Below are 22280 nucleotides of genomic sequence, written 5' to 3'. Positions count from 1 at the left end.
GTAGTATGGGTGTTCCTGTGTGGGGAGAGTCTCTGTAGTATGGGTGTTCCTGTGTGGAGGACTCTCTGTAGTATGGGTGTTCCTGTGTGGAGGACTCTCTGTAGTATGGGTGTTCCTGTGTGGAGGACTCTCTGTAGTATGGGTGTTCCTGTGTGGGGAGAGTCTCTGTAGTATGGGTGTTCCTGTGTGGAGGACTCTCTGTAGTATGGGTGTTCCTGTGTGGAGGACTCTCTGTAGTATGGGTGTTCCTGTGTGGAGGACTCTCTGTAGTATGGGTGTTCCTGTGTGGAGGACTCTCTGTAGTATGGGTGTTCCTGTGTGGAGGACTCTCTGTAGTATGGGTGTTCCTGTGTGGAGGACTCTCTGTAGTATGGGTGTTCCTGTGTGGGGAGAGTCTCTGTAGTATGGGTGTTCCTGTGTGGAGGACTCTCTGTAGTATGGGTGTTCCTGTGTGGAGGACTCTCTGTAGTATGGGTGTTCCTGTGTGGAGGACTCTCTGTAGTATGGGTGTTCCTGTGTGGGGAGAGTCTCTGTAGTATGGGTGTTCCTGTGTGGAGGACTCTCTGTAGTATGGGTGTTCCTGTGTGGAGGACTCTCTGTAGTATGGGTGTTCCTGTGTGGAGGACTCTCTGTAGTATGGGTGTTCCTGTGTGGATTACTCTCTGTAGTATGGGTGTTCCTGTGTGGAGGACTCTCTGTAGTATGGGTGTTCCTGTGTGGGGAGAGTCTCTGTAGTATGGGTGTTCCTGTGTGGAGGACTCTCTGTAGTATGGGTGTTCCTGTGTGGATTACTCTCTGTAGTATGGGTGTTCCTGTGTGGAGGACTCTCTGTAGTATGGGTGTTCCTGTGTGGGGAGAGTCTCTGTAGTATGGGTGTTCCTGTGTGGAGGACTCTCTGTAGTATGGGTGTTCCTGTGTGGAGGACTCTCTGTAGTATGGGTGTTCCTGTGTGGAGGACTCTCTGTAGTATGGGTGTTCCTGTGTGGAGGACTCTCTGTAGTATGGGTGTTCCTGTGTGGACGACTCTCTGTAGTATGGGTGTTCCTGTGTGGGGAGAGTCTCTGTAGTATGGGTGTTCCTGTGTGGAGGACTCTCTGTAGTATGGATGTTCCTGTGTGGGGAGAGTCTCTGTAGTATGGGTGTTCCTGTGTGGAGAACTCTCTGTAGTATGAATAAATTACAGGGAGCGGTGATCAGTGTCAGTAGGCAGAATGGGGAGATGCTTGTCTACATCAGCATTTCCCCGTTCTTCCTCTCCGTGAGACGATTGCGGGTATCCCCGCGGACATCGAGTCCGTGGGACCTGTGATCACGCTCACAAAGCTTCCAGCAGGTGCCCGCAACCCGCCTCTTAAAGGGCAACGTACAGGTACGTGATTCGGGAAGTGATTAACCTGGTCTAAGTTGATTTTATCCCTTCTTATAAATGTATGACGCAATCTTTTGAGTAGTTAGATCCATCCCCCGGTACCTGCGGCGGTCGGTATTCGTTCAGGAGCGATCCGGGATGAGGGGGCGGCCATTCATTCATCACCGAGGAGAGAGGATCGGTGAGTTGCACCAACACACCACACGTACAGTAGAACATGCCAGGCACACTCACACCCCCCCTTGCCCCCCCCCAGTCACAGTGACACCAATTGCATTTTTTTTTTTTTTTTGCATTGGTGTCATTTGTGACTGTAATAACTGTTAGGGCAGTTAGGGTTAGCCCCCTTTAGTTCTAATGTGCCCCCCTAACCCCCCCAATAAAGGTTTAACCCCGTGATCACCCCCCGTCGCCAGTGTCACTAAGGCTGGGTTCACATTGCAGCGGTTTATGAGAACGAATGTGATTCGCACCGCACTGCAGTGCAAATCACATCCGATCTCTGTGCGATTCGAGTTCAGCCATACAGATAGTATGGCTGAATTCGCGCCGCACCCGCCGCAAATTCGCACGGGACCCTTTTTTTGGTCCGCAGCAGAATCGGATCGCATGGGTGTTCACACCATGCGATCCGAGTTTGCAGATCGCACTGCGATATGCGACCTGATCTGGGGGTGTCATTAACATTTCACTGACACTCCCAGCAGTTCGCATAGGGCAGTGTGAACTGCCGCCGGGAGGCATGCGATGCGGGAACCCGCCGCGGATTCGTGGCGTTCCTGCATCGCTCCAGTGTGAACCCAGCCTAATAAGCGATAGTTTTTCTGATCGCTGTATTAGTGTCACAGGTGACGCTAGTTAGGCAGGTAGGTATTTAGGTTCGCCGCAACTTTTTATAGCGCCAGGGACCCCCATATACTACCGCATAAAGCCCCCTGATTGCCCCCTAGTTAACCCTTTCACCAGTGATCACCATATAACTGTTACAGGTGACGCTGGTTGGTTAGTTATTTTTTTATAGTTTCAGGGCACCTGCCATTTATTACCTAATAAAGGTTTAACCCCCTGATCACCCGGCGGGTGTCATTTGTGACTGTAATAACTGTTAGGGCAGTTAGGGTTAGCCCCCTTTAGTTCTAAGGTACCCTTATGTCAATAAGCGTATATTTTCTGGTTTGCGCAAAAGTTATAGCGTCTACAAACTAGAGTACATTTTCTGGAATTTACACAGCTTTTAATTTATGACTGCCGATCTCATTTCTTGAGGTGCTAAAATGGCAGGGCAGTACAACCCCCCCCCCAAATGACCCCATTTTGGAAAGTAGACACCCCAAGGAAATTGCTGATGGGTATGTTGAGCCCATTGAATATTTTTTTTTTTGTCCTAAGGGATTGAATAATGACAAAAAAAAAAATTTTTTTACAAAAAGTTGTCACTAAATGATATATTGCTCACACATGCCATGGTTATATGTGGAATTGCACCCCAAAATATATTCCGCTACTTCTCCCGAGTATGGGGATACCACTTGTGTGGGGCTTTTTGGGAGTCTAGTTGCGCACGGCACCCCGAAAACCAATCACCACCTTCAGGATTTCTAAGGGTGCAAATTTTTGATTTCACTCCTCACTACCTATCACAGTTTCGAAGGCTATAAAATGCCAAAATAGCACAAAACCCCCCAAAATGACCCCATTTTGGAAAGAAGACACCCCAAGCTATTTGCTGAGAGGCATGTTGAGTCCATGGAATATTTTATATTTTGCCACAAGTTGCGGGAATATTACAAACTTTTTTTTTTTTTGCACAAAGTTGTCACTAAATGATATATTGCTCACACATGCTATGGGCATATGTGAAATGACACCCCAAAATACATTCTGCTGCTTCTCCTGAGTACGGGGATACCACATGTGTGGGACTTTTTGGGAGCCTAGCTGCGTACGGGACCCCAAAATCCAAGCACCGCCTTCAGGCTTTCTAAGGGCATACATTTTTTATTTTACTCCTCACTACCTATCACAGTTTTGAAGGCCATAAAATGCCAAGATGGCACAAAACCCCCCCCAAATGACCCCATTTTGGAAAGTAGACACCCCAAGCTATTTGCTGAGGGCCATGTTGAGACCATTGAATATTTTTTTTTTTTGTCCCAAGGGATTGAATAATGACAAAAAATAAAAAAAATGTTTTTTTTTTACAAAAAGTTGTCACTAAATGATATATTGCTCACACATGCCATGGTTATATGTGGAATTGCACCCCAAAATATATTCCGCTACTTCTCCCGAGTACGGGGATACCACATGTGTGGGACTTTTTGGGAGTCTAGTCGCGCACGGCACCCCGAAAACCAATCACCACCTTCAAGATTTCTAAGGGTGCAAATTTTTAATTTAACTCCTCACTACCTATCACAGTTTCGAAGGCCATAAAATGCCAAAATAGCACAAAACCCCCCAAAATGACCCCATTTTGGAAAGTAGACACCCCAAGCTATTTACTGAGAGGCATGTTGAGTCCATGGAATATTTTATATTTTGCCAAAAGTTGCAGGAATATTACAAACTTTTTTTTTTTTTTTGCACAAAGTTGTCACTAAATGATATATTGCTCACACATGCTATGGGCATAAGTCAAATTACACCCCAAAATAAATTCTGCTGCTTCTCCCGAGTATGGGGATACCACATGTGGGGGACTTTTTGGGAGCCTAGCCACGTACAGGACCCCGAAAACCAAGCACTGCCTTCCGGATTTAAATATAAAATGCTACCAAAAAAACTGTTAGCGATCGCAGGGATCAGGCCTGACTCTGCGATCGCTGCAGTTATGTGTTTAGTGTTTTGTAAGTGACAGTGATCGATCGATACTGCACTTGGGTGGGCTGGGCAGAGGGGCAAAACGCAGGTGCTAGCAGGTATCTGGGCTGATCCCGCTAACAGTGCGTTTTTTTGGAACCCTGAACTGCTGGGGACGCTAGTATAGATCTGATCAGATCAGATATTGATCTGTTCAGATTCTATACCACTACGGGAGGTGTATGCTTTGCGCGTGGGTGTTAGCGGTACTGGCACTAACCTAGCGCTGCCTGGGGCGACGCAGACCCTGACCCTAAAACCTAATTGATATCACCCGCCGGGTGATCAGGGGGTTAAACCTTTATTGGGTAATAAATGTTGGGTGCCCTGATGCTATAAAAAGCAAACTAACCAGAGTCACCCGTAACACTTATACGGTGATCAGTGGTGAAAGGGTTAACTAGGGGCAATCAGGGGGTTCAAATTTTTATTAGGTAGTATATGGGGGTCCCTGGCGCTATATAAAAACCTGACGGGGAACCTAAATAACTAACTGGCTAACCAGCGTCACCAGTGACACTTATACTGGGATTGCTGGTGAAAGGGTTAACTAGGGGCAATCAGGGGGTTAAAACCATTATTGGGTAGTATATCGGGGTACCTAGCGCTATAAAAACCTGGCGGTGAACCTAAAAAAATAACTAGCTACCTAGCGACAGTAGCGACACTGATGCAGCGATCAGAAAAATTATCGCTTAGTGACACTGGCAAAAAGGGGGTGAAAGGGTTAACTAGGGGCAATCAGGATGTTAAAACCATTATTGGGTAGTATATCGGGGTACCTAGCACTATAAAAACCTGGCGGTGAACCTAAAAAAATAACTAGCTACCTAGCGACAGTAGCGACACTGATGGAGCGATCAGAAAAATGATCGCTTAGTGACACTGGCAAAAGGGGGTGAAAGGGTTAACTAGGGGCAATCAGGATGTTAAAACCATTATTAGGTAGTATATCGGGGTACCTAGCGATATAAAAACCTGGCGGTGAACCTAAAAAAATAACTAGCTACCTAGCGACAGTAGCGACACTAATGCAGCGATCAGAAAAATGATCGCTTAGTGACAGTGGCAAAAGGGGGTGAAAGGGTTAACTAGGGGCAATCAGGATGTTAAAACCATTATTGGGTAGTATATCGGGGTACCTAGCGATATAAAAACCTGGCGGTGAACCTAAAAAAATAACTAGCTACCTAACGACACTGATGCAGCGATCAGAAAAATTATCGCTTAGTGACACTGGCAAAAGGGGGTGAAAGGGTTAACTCTAGAGGCAATCAGGGGGTTAAATCTTTATTGGGGGGTGATAGGGGGCTACCCTGCACCTAACACTAACTGCCCTGACAGTTTTTACTTTTACAACTGACACTGAATGCATTGATCAGTAAAGAAATGATCAATGCAATCAGTGACACTGTGACTGGGGGGGGGTTTGTGTACCTATGTGTACCTATGTGTCAGTGTAGTGTTTTGGTGCACTTACTTTTAGTCTTCTCCTCGTAGTCCTGTCAAAAAGACCGCCCCGAGGAGAATGACATCACTTCCTCCTTCCTGTGTAAACAATACACAGTGGGAGGAAGTTCGTCATTGGCCAGGAGCGATCGAGAGGGGGTGGCCATCCCCTCATCACGGATCGCTCCCGGAGGGAAACGGACCGCCGTATCCAGCGGGAGGGGGTCCGATCGGACCCCCCACCCGCTGGAAGGCAGGCACGTACATGTACGTGCTTGTGCCTGCCTGTGCCATTGTGATGACGTACAATGGCAATACGGCGGTCCTTAAGTGGTTAAAATACTTTTAGTTTGTTGGAACTACAACTCAATATTACCATATATGTGATCTTTTATTTTGCTGCCACCATATGTACTTATATGTATGTACAGTGGTGTGAAAAAGTGTTTGCCCCCTTCCTCATTTCCTGTTCCTTTGCATGTTTGTCACACTTAAGTGTTTCGGAACATCAAACCAATTTAAACAATAGTCAAGGACAACTCAAGTAAACACAAAATGCAATTTGTAAATGAAGGTGTTTATTATTAAAGGTGAAAAAAAATCCAAACCATCATGGCCCTGTGTGAAAAAGTGATTGCCCCCCTTGTTAAAACATACTATAACTGTGGTTGTCCACACCTGAGTTCAATTTCTCTAGCCACACCCAGGCCTGATTATTGCCACACCTGTTCACAATCAAGGCATCACTTAAATAGGAGCTGCTTGACACAGTAAGGTCCACCAGAAGATCCTTAAAAGCTACACATCATGCCGAGACCCAAAGAAATTCAGGAACAATTGAGAAAGAAAGTAATTGAGATCTATCAGTCTGGAAAGGGTTATAAAGCCATTTCCAAAGCTTTGGGAATCCAGCGAACCACAGTGAGAGCCATTATCCACAAATGGCGAAGACATGGAACAGTGGTGAACCTTCCCAGGAGTGGCCGGCCGCCCAAAATTACCCCAAGAGCGCAGCGACGACTCATCCAAGAGGTCACAAAAGACCCCACAACAACGTCCAAGGAACTGCAGGCCTCACTTGCCTCAGTTAAGGTCAGCGTTCATGCCTCCACCATCAGGAAAAGACTGGGCAAAAATGGCCTGCATGGCAGAGTTCCAAGGAGAAAACCACTGCTGAGCAAAAAGAACATCAAAGCTCGTCTCAATTTCTCCACCACACATCTTGATGATCCCCAAGACTTTTGGGAAAACATTCTGTGGACCGATGAGACAAAAGTGGAACTCTTTGGAAGGTGTGTGTCCAAGTATATCTGGCGTAGAAGGAACACTGCATTTTATAAAAAGAACATTATACCAACAGTAAAATATGGTGGTGGTAGTGTGATGGTCTGGGGCTGTTTTGCTGCTTCAGGACCTGGAAGACTTGCCGTGATAAAAGGAACTATGAATTCTGCTGTCTACCAAGAGATCCTGAAGGAGAATGTCCGACCATCTGTTCGTGTACTCAAGCTGAAACGAACTTGGGTTCTGCAGCAGGACAATGATCCTAAACACACCAGCAAGTCCACCACCGAATGGCTGAAGAAAAACAAAATGAAGACTTTGGAGTGGCCTAACCAAAGTCCTGACCTGAATCCTATTGAGATGTTGTGGTATGACCTTAAAAAGGCCGTTCATGCTCGAAAACCCTCTAATGTAACTGAATTAGGACAATTCTGCAAAGATGAGTGGGTCAAAATTCCTCCAGGACGCTGTAAAAGCCTCATTGCACGTTATCGCAAACGCTTGGTTGCAGTTGTTGCTGCTAAGGGTGGCCCAACCAGTTATTAGGTTTAGGGGGCAATCACTTTTTCACACAGGGCCATGATGGTTTGGATTTTTTTCACCTCTAATAATAAACACCTTCATTTACAAATTGCATTTTGTGTTTACTTGTGTTGTCCTTGACTATTGTTTAAATTGGTTTGATGTTCCGAAACACTTAAGTGTGACAAACATGCAAAGGAACAGGAAATGAGGAAGGGGGCAAACACTTTTTCACACCACTGTATACTATGTCATATCGTATGTATATTAATACTTAAAATTCAGTAAACAAATTTGACAAGGTAAATGATTTACAAAAAAAAAACTTAATATGATAAATAAATTGAGGGATTATAATTTGTTTGTGCATTAACATCCATGCGCACAATTAGACCTGTGATGCAAACAACAAACTATATTATTTAGTCCCTGATCTGGTTCGTTTTGTTTAGTTGATGTTGTACCATTGATACTAATGATACAACATTGATATCAACATTGAATACAATACCTTATACATGTCCTTTATAGAGTACAAGTGAACATGTACCATTCACATATAGTAATAGCTCCCAACTGTCCCTGATTTCGAGGGACTGTCCCTGATTTGAAGCAATGTCCCTCTGTCCCTCATTCGTCCTCATTTGTCCCTCTTTTTGGTCTGATCTATATAAATGTATATAAAATGCACTTTTTAGCTATCAAAAAGAGTTTCCCGTGCTAAACCTTTCATCCAATTTCTAAATTGCTGCATTTGTAAATTCCAAAAGCCAATATAAATGAATAATAGTGGTAAAAAAGCACTTGTGCGTTTACCCAAACTTTTTATTTTTTTGTACAATTCTCCTTTGAAGGGGGTGTGACAGGGGGCGTGTCTTATGCCTGTATACGTTTGCTGATAGGTGTCCCTCATTCCCATCTCAAAAAGTTGGGAGTTGGGACAATATATATATACCGTATTTATCAGCGTATAACATGCACTTTTTTCCCCCTAAAATCGGGGAGAATTCGGGGGTGCGTGTTACCCGTTTCTGCCGTTCTCTACGGCTATCGGGTATTTTCAACCGCACTCGGCTGTTCTCAGCTATCTTCGGCCGTTCTCGGCTATTTTGGGCCACACTCGGCTGTTCGGAAAGCCGAAAGCCGCCGAGAACAGCCTAGTGTGGCCGAAAATAGCCGAGAACGACCGAAAGCCGTCAAACTACGGAGCGCCGCCGAGATACACAGGACATCCGCTCTGTATCTCGGTGGCGCCATTTTTAAGCGCCAAACATACTGACAAGGCTGCAATGCAGGGCTGCAAATGACTGACAAGGCTGCAAATGACTGACAAGGCTGCAATGCAAGGCTGCAAATGACACTGATAAGGCTGCATTGATGGGTGTTTAAATGTACGTTTTTTTTTCCTTAAAGTGGTCCTCCACCCTGAAGTGGAAGTTCCGCTCATCTGATCCCCCCCCCCCTCCGGTGCCACAATCGGCACCTTTCAGGGGGGAGGGGGGTGCAGTTACCTGGATAATCCAGGTATCTGCACCCACTTCCGGGGCAAGACCACTGAAGATGCCCAGCCCCCCCCCCCCATTGTGTTCTGGGAAACACACAGTTCCCAGGACACAGCGGGGACCAGCAGAGACGCGCAGCACGACTCGCACATGCGCAGTAGGGAACCGGGCAGTGAAGCTGCAATGCTTCACTTCCTGATTCCCTGACAGAGGATGGCGGCGGGGGCAGCAGCGAGACGAGCGATCGCTCGCCATCTGCCGCCGACATCGCTGGACCCTGGGACAGGTAAGTGTCAATTTATTAAAAGTAATATTTGTAGCTGCTGGCTTTTAATATTTTTTTTTTTAAAGGTGCAGAACCACTTTAAACTTCCCTCCTAAAAGTTTTTTTCTTTTAAATTCCCTCCTAAACTTGGGGTGCGTGTTATACGCCGGCGCGTGTTATACGCCAATAAATACGGTACTTACTGAAGTGTGCATGGGGAGAAAAGATCATTGAAAGGAAGTTTAGAATGTATACGTTAAAATGAACTTGTGTGAAGGTCCTGTGGCATTTAGGAAGCCAACTGTGCATCAGATGGATTGTAGGAGGTTTGTGAAAATCGGTATTTTGTTAACTGAGTTCCTTTCAAAGTGTTTGAAAATGGAAATCCAGATGGCATATCACACATTACTTGGGGTGAATACATATACATTACATATAGTTGTGGCGTTTTTCTTTTCCTTTACAGGACAATATTTTCCTAAAATGTTAAAGGGGTTGTAAAGGTTCATTTTTTTTATTTTCTACATAGATTCCTTTAAGCTAGTGCATTGTTGGTTCACTTACCTTTGCATTCGATTTCCCTTCTAAATGTTTTTTTTCTTTGTCTGAATATCTCACTTCCTGTTTCTCCTCAGTAAACTTCACACCATCATCCGAGTGGTGGTTAGTCATCCATAACAGCTTACTGAGGATGAACAGGAAGTGAGAAATTCAGACAAAGAAAACAAAGAAAAAAAACATTTAGAAGGGAAATCGAAGGAAAAGATAAGTGAACCAACAATGCACTAGTTTAAAGGAACCTATTTAGAAAATAAAAAACGAACCTTTACAACCCCTTTAATAATTTTCTTCATCCTAAATTAATATTTTAATTAAAGTAGACATGTGAAATTGTAAAAAAAACAAAACTAAAAAAAATGTAACAGTAAAGCATATAATAATGTACACAGTATAAGTTTGTGAACAGACCATGTAGTTTCTTAGTAAATATATGTTTGAGTTGCTGTTCCTTTTATATGCCTTCTCACTTCCCCTTTTTATGTCCTCCGTCCAACCTTTTCGCCCCCCCCTCCCCCCCGTCCTCCGTGTCGCACCTGATCCCTCAACTCATTTGCTTTTCATCTCCTTATTGCGCTTCCTTTGCAGTGTTTTTTTCCCCGTTGCCTACTTTTGAGTTATAGTCTGTATTATTATGTAAAATAAGAGTACTAGGAGGGCTAATTACGTCTATACTTCCAATTAACTTGACAATAAATAAATTTCGTTGTCTTGAAATTCCGTCGCCATCCAGATGCCTCGCACTTTTCTTCCCTCCCATTTTGCAGTATCTGAGATATTATGCGGGGGTTCAGACGCCGCAACACGTTATCAAAGCATAGATTAACCCACCGTAATGTCATTCTCTCTGCGCACAACTGCTACTTCTCATCTAGGCTTCGCTGGTTTTTATTCTGCATTTGTGTGAAAAATGGAATGATTAATGAGAAAGAAGTTGCTAAAATCTCGCTTGTTTGTCTAATGGACGCGAGAACATTTTCTGGTTTCTCCGACAAGTTTTTGAATTTGCATTACAGCGATCGTTAGGATTTTTTTTTTTTTTTTTTTTTTACTACCATGAGATGTGTCCCTTTAGAAACATCCTATTCTTTAATCGCTTTTGTGCAAGTTACAGAAGGTTCAGACTTACTTGATTTGCCTAACGGCCCCTTTCTATAGAAGCAGTTGGCTTGACAGTTCGGCAGGGAGTCTGGCCTGCTTGAGTACATGTCGGGATATCTTCATATATATCCGTTCTAGACGACCAGGCCATTTTTTTGCTATTCAGCACCGTGCTACTTTAACTGGCAATTACGCAGTCATGCAGTACTGTACACACATTATATTTATAGATTTCTTTTGCACATAAATAGAGCTTTCTGTTGGTGGCATTTGATTACCACTGGGTTTTAAATATTTTTTTTATTATTATATTTACTACATATCGATTTGTGTCTTTTTCCCCTGCATTGAAGGGAAAAGGAACAAAGCGATTGTTCCCTCTGTGCAGAGCCCTGTGTTGATTGTCAACACAGGACTCTGGGCTGTGATTCAACACAGCTGATCAGCAGGTCCCAACCATGAACCATTGGCCGGGATCTGCTAACAAACTCCTGCTGTGTCAAATCACAAGGGAGTAGGGGGTGGTGCGCGCACCTGAAACCTGGAAACGGGCAGCACCATGCCTGTAGGAGCCGCGCTGTCGCAGTATATGTACTCGTATGAAATCACCGCAGAATTGTTAGATTGCTGCAGAGTGACCACTGCTCTCTCACTGAGCAACAGCGATACTTGACTGCACATATGCAGAGTATGTTTCATTCTGGCTGTTGCAGCTTCCTTACAAAATGAATATGTTTCACGTTTCAGTTTTTTTTTCTAATAACAAAAAGGGGTGTATTTAAAAAAAATAGCTATTGGTGCAGCGAAAACTGCAGGTACATTGGGTGCAAATAAGGCAAAATCCAATGTTCTTGGGCATCTTGCTCTGTAGCAGGGGTATTAAACTAAATTTCACAGAGGTCCGATCAGTAAAATCATCTTCCAGCAGAGATCCGAATCGCATTTTTGTGCAATGAATCAGATCCTTCATATCACATCCCTCTCCTCCCTATATCACAATCCTGTTATTACATCAGTGTCCTCAGTCCTGCGCTCTTTACAGTCCCCCACTTCACATGGCAGTGCCCCACTTCACATGGCAGTGCCCCACTTCACATGGCAGTGCCCCACCTCACATGGCAGTGCCCCACTTCACATCACAGTTTTCCCTTCAGAGTGCTGTTCTAAGCCCCCCTTCACATACCCCCCCCCCCCACACACACAGTATTGTCCTTTTCCCCCTTCACAACACGACCCCCCACATACAGCAATATACCTCCTTCACACTGCCCCCCCCATTACATCACCCCCTTATAGCACTGCCCCCATATCATATCACAACCCCCCCATAGTAGTGTATTATTTTGTACCACACCTGGTTATTCATTGAGGAAGTAGTGTGCTCTGCCCCCTTCACCTAAACCCCCTCATAGCGTTGCCCCCTCCTCATCATCTTATCTACAGTGCTGCCCCCCCCCCTTTACATCACCCCTCCACTCCACAGCACTGCCCCCTCTCACATCACAACCTTCCCTCCACCAAAGTTTGCTTTGCCCTCTTCACATGAAACCCCCCCCCCCCCACGGCACTGCCCCTTCCACGGCACTGCCCCTTCCACATAACCTTCCCTACAGCACTGCCCCCCCCCCCCCCTCACATCACAACCCTCCCTGCCATAATTTACTTTGCCCTCTTCACATCAACCCCCCCCCCCCCCCCCCCACCAGTGCTGTCCTTTCCACATCACCTTCCCTACAGCGCTGCCCCCCCCCTTTACATCACCGCTCCACTCTACAGCACTGCCCCCTCTCACATCACAACCCTCCCTCCACCATAGTTCACTCTGCCCTCTTCACATCAACCCCCCCCCCCCCCCCCCGACAGTGCTGCCCCTTCCACATCACCTTCCCTACAGCACTGCCCCCCTCACATCACCACTCTCTCCCTCCAACATTTGCCCTCTTCACATCAACTCCCCTCACCCCTACAGTGCTGCCCCCTTCCACATCACCTTCCATACAGCACTGCCTCCCCTTTACATGACCCCCCTACAGCACTCCCCTCCCCCACCGTAGTTTGCTGTGCCCTCTTCACATCAACTCCCCCCCTACAGCACTGTCAACTTTTCAAATCACACCCTCCCACCACCTATGCAAGTGTTTTTTTTTTTTTTTTTTACAGAGCAGCCCCAATCCTCTTCCTCTGGGGTCCCCTGCCAGCAACCTGGACTGCTCCTCTTCTCTGGATGCCATCATAGGAAGCTGCTTATAGTGTATCCCATAGTGGCACACATGCATGCTGGACCCCAAATTGCTCTGTATGTGCACGGCTCAGGCCCCGCCCCCCCTATCTCCCCTATCCCTCCTTCGCTGCTGTTGTGTACATCACTGGATCATGATTGGTATAGGGGAGGGGGGCTGGTTTATAGGCCTGATGAAGGGGGGAGTGCTGAGCCCCCGAAATGTGTTGGCGGTTACAAAACAATCAAAAGGTCTATACAAAATTTTAGGGGCTTGTGAAGGAGAAGATTGGTAAAGATTTTATATATCTGGTTAGAGACAACTTTATCGTGATATTCTGTTATTACTGTGACACTGATGAACTTTTTTGTTACAGACCTGCCCTGACTCTGTGCCTTATGAAGAGGCATTGGTGAATCGCAGAGTCCTGCTGAGCTCCACGGAAAGCCGAGAAGGCCTGGCCCAACAGGTACGTCTGGATCTAATCCGTGCATTACCTTGGAATAAGGCGTGTGCATCAGACATGGGTTTTGAGGTATAATAACTGCTCCAGGTGCATGTACAAGGGTTAAAAGCAGAACTCCAGGGCAAACAGATAACATGCACACTGGGAGCTGCCAAAGCATTTGTATTTCTGTCCATCCAGTCCTGACATTTATACAGCTCTCCCACCCAGTACAGCCCTGTCTGGCAAGGCAGGAGACCTGACCTTTCTGCAATTTCACCTTCACTTACAGGTCTCTTTCCCACTCCCCACCCTTATGGCTGAACAGAAGAGGCGGAAGGAGAAGCAGCACATCTGTCACTCTGCTCTCTGCTCCTGTCAACATAAGTCTTACATTGCTGCACACTTGATTGGCTTATTTTGCTGCTTCTCCATCCCCCTCTTTGAACTCTGCTGTATAGGGACTCCATGAGACTGACACCAAGTCAAATTAAAGTAATTGAACTGCTTGGGGAAAAAAAAAAAGAAAATGCATTTAATGATGTATTACTGAACGCAGAACTACAGTCATTTTGTGCTTTTTTTTTTTTTTATATCTGCCTGCAGTTCAGCTTTACACATATATGACAATTTGAACCATGTAGTGCACAAACACATATGTGATCCCGGGCAGAGGCTGATCATTGAGAACATAAGGGAGGGTCCTTTTTTTTTTCCCCCTAGAAGCGCACGGACCTTTTGGTAGAAACTTTCCATTGCCTGAATGCACTTTTCTTTCATTCAGATTGCACCGCAGTACCCTGAAACCTAGCCATGCTTTATTACAGTAAACGGGGACTATGGCTCTCATGGTTTCTCCGGGTTTGCCCCTTCTTACTCTTGTCTTCCGTTGCCCAGTAGGGCAGCTCTGCAGCCAATGGGGAGATGAGAAGAGCAGAAATGGGTGGTCCAATGTACAACCATGAGACTTGTGTTCCCTATACCAGTGTTTCTCAACTCCAGTCCTTAAGGCGCACCAACAGGTCATGTTTTCAGGATTTCCCTCAGATGAAACAGCTGTGGTAATTACTAAGGCAGTGAAATTGATCAAATCACCTGTGCAAAATAATGGAGATCTTGAAAACATGACCTGTTGGGCCGCCTTGAGGACTGGAGTTGAGAAACACTGCCATATACTGTCTAGTTTGGGCGCTATGATGTGTTCTCTAGATAGGTCACCCACTTACACCTAATCTGTGTGCTCCTGCCGCCATGTTTGCCTGTGGAAGTGCAGAGTCTGGCCCCTCTGTAAACTGCATGCTCACCTCGACGGACGTGTTTACCTTTGTAAATGTGGGGGTCTAACACCTGTGTAAGCTCCATGCTTGCTTTGGCTGTCATCTTTGCTTGTTGAAATGCAGAGTCTAACCGCTCTGCAAGCTCCATGTTCACCTCGGCTGCCATGTTTGCCTGTGGAAAAGCAGAGTGTAACCTCCATACTTGCCCTGGCTGTCATGTTTGCCTGTGGAAATGCTGAAGAGCCTTATCCCTGTGTAAGCTCCATGTCTGCCTGTGGAAACACGGAGTCTAATCTCCATGTTTGTCCCGGCTGTCATGTTTGCCTGTGGAAATGCAGCGTCTAACCCCTGTGTAAGCTCCATGCTTGCCCCGGTTACCATGTCTGCCTGTGGAAATGCGGAGTGTAACCTCCGTGCTTGCCCCGCCCGTCATATTTGCCAGAGTCGAACCCCTGTGTTAGCTCCACGTCTGCCTGTAAAAAGACAGATTTAACCTCAGTGTAAGCTGCATGCTTGTCCTGGCCACCATGTTTGCCTTTGGAAAAGTGGCATCTAACCCACTGTGCAAACTCCATATTTGTCTGCGCTGCCATGTTTGCCTGTGGGAATGCCAAGTCAGAATCCTGTGTAAGCTCTCTGCGCACCCCCCCCCCCCTGTTGCCATGTCTGTATGTAAAGCTGTACCATTCTTTGGTAGGCTTGCACAGGGTAAATTACTTCCTCCCCTATCCCAGGTGATGGTCTTCAGGCCTGGCTGGCTATTGGCCGTTCAGGCCTGATCTCTATATTCTGGCAAAAGGTCACATGCTCTCCATACCTTAAAGTACTGGCCAGTTTCAAGGGCTCCAATAGATGACCAAGAAGGTATCAATGTGTGTGTTGTGAATGGGATACGCTTTTTTTAAGAGGACCTGTTCTTTTACCCTACATGAAGAACATGCTTGTCTTAAGACCTACTGTATCTGTTCAGTGTTGGTGACATTACAACTTTGGTCAGCTTGGGAACAACACAAGAAGGGGATGCCGTCAGATTCCAGCGGTATATTAGATGCAATAGAAATTTTCTTTGATTCATGTGCTTTACAAAGTACTAATGTATCTGTATAAACAGGTGCAGCAAATTCTGGAGAAGATGGGGAAGCTGGAACAGGAGAAGGAGCACTGGATGCTGGAAGCTCAGTTGGCCAAGATCAAGCTGGAGAAAGAAACTTATAGGATAGCAGAGCTTGTAAAGAACCCAGGCAAGGGGCATGAGGGGGACCAGCAAAAGGAAAATGCCCTGATACACAGAAAGGACAGTTCCAGTGAAGTTGGTGCTGCCAGCTTGGTAAGAAATATTAATTTCTCCAAAAGGTATTGAGTATACAATCATTCTACACTATTGGTGCTACCAACATGAGGGCTTTAACCACTTCCCATCCGGGGCCAATTCTGGCACTACGCTCCTACATGTAACAATCATATTTTTTGTTTTTGCTAGAAAATTACTCAGAACCTCTAAGCATTATATATGTTTTTTTAGCAGAGACCCTAGGGATTAAAATGGCGGTCGTTGCAACTTTTTATGTCACATGGTATTTGCGCAGAAAATTAAAAAACAAAAAAAAAGTTTAATGAAATAAAAAACACTAAAGTTAGCCCAGATTTTTTGTATGATAAAGATGTTATGCCGAATAAATAGATGCCTAACATGTTACGCGTTAAAATTGCGCACACTTGCAGAATGGAGCCAAACGTTGCTACTTAAAAGTCTCCATAGGCGACGCTTTAAAATGTTTCCCGGTTATCTTTTTAAAGTTAGAGGAGATCTTGGGATAGAATTATTGCTCTCGCTCTAATGTTCGCGGCGATACCTCACATGTGTGGATTGAACACCATGTACATGTGTGGGCGCAACATAATTCTGCGTGCGAGCACAAGGGGACTGGGGTACTTTTAAATTTTTTGTTTTATTTTAATTAACATTTTTACACTTTGCCTTTTAAAAAATTTGATCACTTTTATTTTTATTACATATGAATATAAACATCCCTTGTAATAGGAATAGGCATGAAAGGTCCTCTTTATGGAGATATGTGGGGTCAGTAAGACCCCACATCTCTCCTCTAGGCTGGAAAGCCTGAGATCCAAAAAAGAAAGGAAAAAAAACTACATCCAACAGACCTTCCGAGAAACGACGGACCACATCCCAATGACGTCCCTCCATATAGAAAAACTTTATTGAACCTAGGGAGTACACACTGAGTCCCCATCTCAGTACCACCCTTTTCAGATGCATTTCATGTTTCTATGACTAAGCTTGCAAGGGTGAAACGCATCCAAGGTGGGTGATTCTTAGGTGGGGACCAGCCGTGCTCTTGCTTTTTCTGCTTGGAGTAACATTGCTCTGTGACACTACGTTTCTTGTATTGATGACACATAAGGGGGGGGGAGATTTACTAAAACTGGTGCACACAAAATCTGTGCATAGTACCCAATCAGCTTCTAACTTTAGCTTGTTCAACTACGCTTTGACAATAAAACCTGGAAGCGGATTGGTTACTATGCACAGCTGCACAAATTTTAGTAAATCACCCCCATGCTGTTAGAAACCACAGGACCCCATGCAGCCAGAAAGGCCCCCCTCTCAAAATACAGTTTATTATGCTTCAGTTTTGAATGAACACAGCGAGTGATCGGTACCAATCACTTATTGTGTTCATTCAGGAAAGGAAGGGGCTGGTAAATGTGACATGTTTACCAGTCCCTTCCCTCACTCTCCACCTTGAAAGATCTTATTGTGAGCTTGCAGCTGCCAGAAGGAAGGAGAGGGGTGAAGCCAGAAGCACTGCGCTAGTGTGACACACAGGGGCCTGGGCAGCAGGGGGAAATAAAGGTTCACAGGGAGGGTGATCAGTGAGGTGGGGGGGGGGGGGTAATTACTGGACCCAATCCCTTGTGTGGCTCTCAGCAGCAGCTGAACGCTGGTTGGAGAAGACAACTTTCAGCTGCTGCAGATAGAGCCATCAGTCAGTAGTTGTCTCCCGCCCCCCACCGCACCGATCACCCTCCCTGCTCACGTTCCATTCACCCTGCTGCCTGGGCCACCCCTGTTGGCTCAGGCCCCATAGAAGAGGACTGGTGGGTACCCCCTTATCCACAGCACTGTCTCCATGGAATGGGTACGGGTTCCTGCGGCTGGCACCCAGCATACACATGGCTGGAAGGAATTGTGAATTTTAGAGGGGCGTGGTCTTCTCTAGACTTCTGCCAATTGCTAGGGTTGCTAGCTTTAACAGCAATTCCAAAAATTAACAAATGCCCATCCACATTTCTCACCGGTTTAGACAATAATGACTGTGTGTTGAGTTATTTTGAGGGGACAGCAAATTTACACTGTTATACAAGCTGTACACTCACTACTTTACATTGTAGCAAAGTGTCATTTCTTTAATCGTACATCACAGGACACAGAGCCATAGTAATTACTATGTGGGTTATAGCCCACCTTCAGGTGCTGGACACTGGTACACCCTAAACAGGAAGTTGCCTTCCTATACCCCTCCCATACCGGGAGCATCTCAGTTTTTTCCCCAGTGTCTAAGGTGTTGGTCACGAGTGAAGATGTGCTGTGCTCCACTGGAGCAATCCTTTCTGGGGCCAGCTATGCAGCCAGATCCAATCAAAGTGTCTTTTAGGCCAAATTGAATGGTGCCCGGGCCTTGTATCCGAAGAAACAAGGTTTTTGCTTGTAAACGCTTCTCTTTTTAGAGAGCTGGACCCCGGCATCCAGTACTTTTGGTATTAAGGCCATAAAGTTTTACTGGCGAGATGCTATTACAGGTCCAGGATTGTGGGTTTCCGGAGGGTCCCCGGTTCCTGAAGGTTTGTTAACGGAACTCCCCGTGAAGGGTGAAGATTGGGTTTGTTGGTTTTACCACAGAAAACCCTGTGGCGGGAAAGGTAAGTGGAGTTTGCTAAGGAGTTTTTAAACTTTCTTATGAAATGTCTTCTTTAAAAAAGTAAATGTTGTCATGCCTATGTGTCACCACTGGGGGCTGTGTAGAGCATGTACCTTCTCATGCTTTCCTCGGTGATCACGCTGTGTCACAGAAGCAGCAGACTGCTCCGGTAAGTTTGGGGGGTTTTGCTTCCACCAGTCACCCCCCCACCTGGGCTGAACTCTCTCCCCCTCATCACGAGGCTGAGCATAAGGGAGAACTAAAAAACGAACGGCAATGCCGGTTCCTTTCACCGCCCCTACGCAGCGGCTTCCAGGTCTCCTCCACGTCCTCCCTCCCTCGCTCACAAGCCGTTCCCATCGGGTCGGAGGCCCACCCTTCGGGGGGGGATGATGCGACGGAGGGGCTGGCGTCCTCCAAAGTGGGCGTGTGTTTAAAAGAAAAAAAAAAAACAACTCCATTTGAGCAGGCTGCAAAATTTTCGAAGGGATATAAGAGCAAAGAGGAGCATGAAAGAGGTTGGTGACACAGGCATTTACTATTTGCATCAGGCTGAGCATTAATAGCAGAGGCTGTGGCTGGGCTATTGCTCAAGCAGTGAATGCTATTTCTTCTGGTAGTAACTCTGCTTTGTGCATTGGGTTAAGGTCAGAAGGGGGGTTGAAACACCCCCAAAAAAGAGCTAAAATGGTCTCCCTCAAGCTCTGGAAAGCCTACTCCTCTCTACAAATGGCATCCTCCCCTAAGAGGGGGTGGCTGGTCAGAGTGAGCATCGGAGCCATTAAGTGTTTGCAGCTGTTTACAACACTACAGCCCCTGTTTATTTTCTCAACCATGATAGGTTTTAACCACTTCCCGCCCGGCCGATGCATATATACGGCCGGGTGGGAGCCGTCTACTCCTGATAGGACGTTCAGGAACGTCATTCAGGAGTAGCGGGATCGCGCGCGCCCGCGCAGCGGCGCGATCCCGATGTGCTCGTGTCACCCGGACACGGCACATCTCAGATCGGCAGGAGGGCTCTGTGATTGGCCCTCCTGATCACATGACGGCCGTGTCCAATCACGGCCGTCATGTGATGTAAACAAACAGCCGGTTGCTAGGCAATCGGCTCTCCTCTCCTCACACGGAAGTCACCGCTGAGGAGAGGAGAGCAGAACGCTGCAGCCGGCTGATGATCAGTGAGTATGGGCTGCTTTTTACAGATTTTTACTCACTGATCATCAGTGTAGTGTAAACACACAACACACCACACAGTACAAACACAGTCCCCACATATGTCCCCAAAACACACATGTCCCCAAAACATACATGTCCCCAAATAATAAAAACACATGTCCCTAATAATAAAAACATGTCCCCCACATATGTCCCACTAAAATCACATGTCCCAATGATTATCTGCACACATATGTACGTGATCACCTGCACACATATGTACATGATCATTTGCGTACATATGTCCGTGATCACACAAACCAATTATTATACACTTAACGGAATTTTTTTTACCAAAAACATGTAGCAGAATACATTTTGGCTTAAATTTATGACAAAATTTGATTTTATTGGATTTCTTTTCAAATAGAAAAAAGAAAATATTGTTTTTTTTCCAAATTTCCGCTATTTTTGCGCTTATATCGCAAAAAAAAAAAAACGGAGTCGTGAATAAATAACACCAAAATAAAGCTCTATTTGTGCGAACAAAATGATAACAATTTCATTTGGGTACAGTGTAGCATGACCGCGCAATTGTCACTGAAAGCGCTAGAGCGCTGAAAGCTGAAAATTGGGCTGGGAAGGAAGGGGGTGAAAGTGCCCTGTATTGTAGTGGTTAAAGAAGAAAAAACAAATCTGAGGGGATCACCCAGATAAGCATTTTTTTTTCCCTCCTAAAAAGTTTTCACATTTTATCCTATGGTGGAGGAAATTCACTAAATAGGGTATACCAGCAATTAACGCAGCTATATCCTCTGTGAATAAGAGTTTGACTTGTCCAGCAGACAATGCTCAAGGATCTGGCAGGAAGAGTGTCAAAATGAATGGGGGACTTCTTCAATATCTCCAAGGTACAAACTGGAGTTCCAAGAGTACCCATCTCCTCGTTTTCTCAGATCAAAGGTTCCTAAGGATCCAGAGAAAAAGAAGTCTTTCTCTCAAGCATTGGACCATCGTTTCCCAAAAAGTGATCACGGTGGACCCCGTGTAAGAGCAGAGGTTGGGGTTTGGTTAAATCCAAATAGACATTCTGTATCTCAAAGATCTAAATTCAATTCCTAAATATATAATCACTCTTTTTTCGCATTGAGTCAATCCAAACGGTTATCTCCATCCTACAAGGAGGAGAACTGGCATCAATCGACATCAAAGATGCATACCTCCATATGTCTATTTCCTCGCTCACTAGTAATATCTACTTTTCAAGGTGGAAAATATTCATTTTCAGTGTGTAGCTCTGCTTTCCAGTCTAGCTACTGCACCTTGAGTGTTTACAAAGGTTCTGGCCCCTCTTGTAGCCAGATTAAGGGCTCAAGGTATAATGATTATGGTTTACCTAGACGATCTGTTCTTGATAGAAATCAGAAATGGTCTTGCCCATTAACATTCTAGAAATTCCAGCAGAGCACTTGGTCCTGAGGGTGTGAACGCTCAGTTTTACTGTATTGTCCTGCCAGGATTCAATCCGACAATGCCACAGCAATGGCCTATATTAATCACCAAAGGGGCACAAGAAGTTGTGCTGCCCAGAGAAAGGTGAATCATATCCTATTTGGGGCAGAAGACAATGTACTTTGCCTATCGGCAGTCTTCATTCTAGGAATAGAAAATTGGCAGGCGGACTACTTGAGTCGCCAGCAGTTCCTGGGAGAATGGTTCCTTCACCCCGATATCTTCCTGTCAATATGTCAAAGATGGGGGGTCCCAGACATAGATCTGTTTGTGTCCAGGTTCAACAAAAAAATCGTCAACTTTATGTCAAGAACAAAGGATCCGCTAGCATGCAGAACAGATGCCTTGCTATTCCGTGGAATCGTTTCTCACCGATTTATGCATTCCCTCCTATTCTGCTTGCGTCCGTGACTTCTTCGCAGGATCAAGCAGGAAGGGTAGTCAGTGATTATTGGGGCCCAGGAAATCTTGGTATGCAGAGATCGTAAAGATGGCAGTAGGGGACCCATGGACCCTTCCGCTATGGCCAGACCTTCTATTGCAAGGTCTGGTATTCCATCCTACTTTGCAAACACTAAATTAACGGTTTGGCTATTGAGACCCACATTCTGAAGAAGCATGGGTTGTCAGGTTCAGTGGTTTCTAGCTTGGTTAATGCAAGGGAGCCAGCCTCCATAATTATATATTATGGAGTCTGGGAAGCATATGTCTCCTGGTGTGCAACTAAATAGGTCAAAGGTAGAATCCTTGACTTTCTGCAGATGGGGTAAGAAATAAAGCTGGCCTTGGGTGCTTTCTAAGGACAGGTCTCGGCCT

General features: G+C 45.6%; 1 protein-coding gene across 1 annotated transcript in view; it reads left to right on the top strand.

Annotated features, from left to right (window-relative positions):
• The window catches only part of PPP1R21 (protein phosphatase 1 regulatory subunit 21), a 147469-nt gene that overhangs the window by 93366 nt on the left and 31823 nt on the right, over positions 1–22280 (top strand). The window contains exons 16-17 of the mRNA XM_077485604.1: positions 13508–13600; positions 15965–16180. Of these exons, the coding sequence (XP_077341730.1) occupies positions 13508–13600; positions 15965–16180 (309 nt within the window). The remainder of the gene's footprint in view (positions 1–13507; positions 13601–15964; positions 16181–22280) is intronic.

Source organism: Lithobates pipiens, unplaced genomic scaffold (assembly GCF_037356315.1).
Source record: "Lithobates pipiens isolate NorthernLeopardFrog02 unplaced genomic scaffold, aLitPip1_a1.2 Scaffold_18, whole genome shotgun sequence".
In the NCBI taxonomy this organism is placed as follows: Eukaryota; Metazoa; Chordata; class Amphibia; order Anura; family Ranidae; genus Lithobates; species Lithobates pipiens.
The sequence above is the reverse complement of the archived record's forward strand: the minus strand, read 5'-3'. Positions and strand labels throughout refer to the sequence as shown.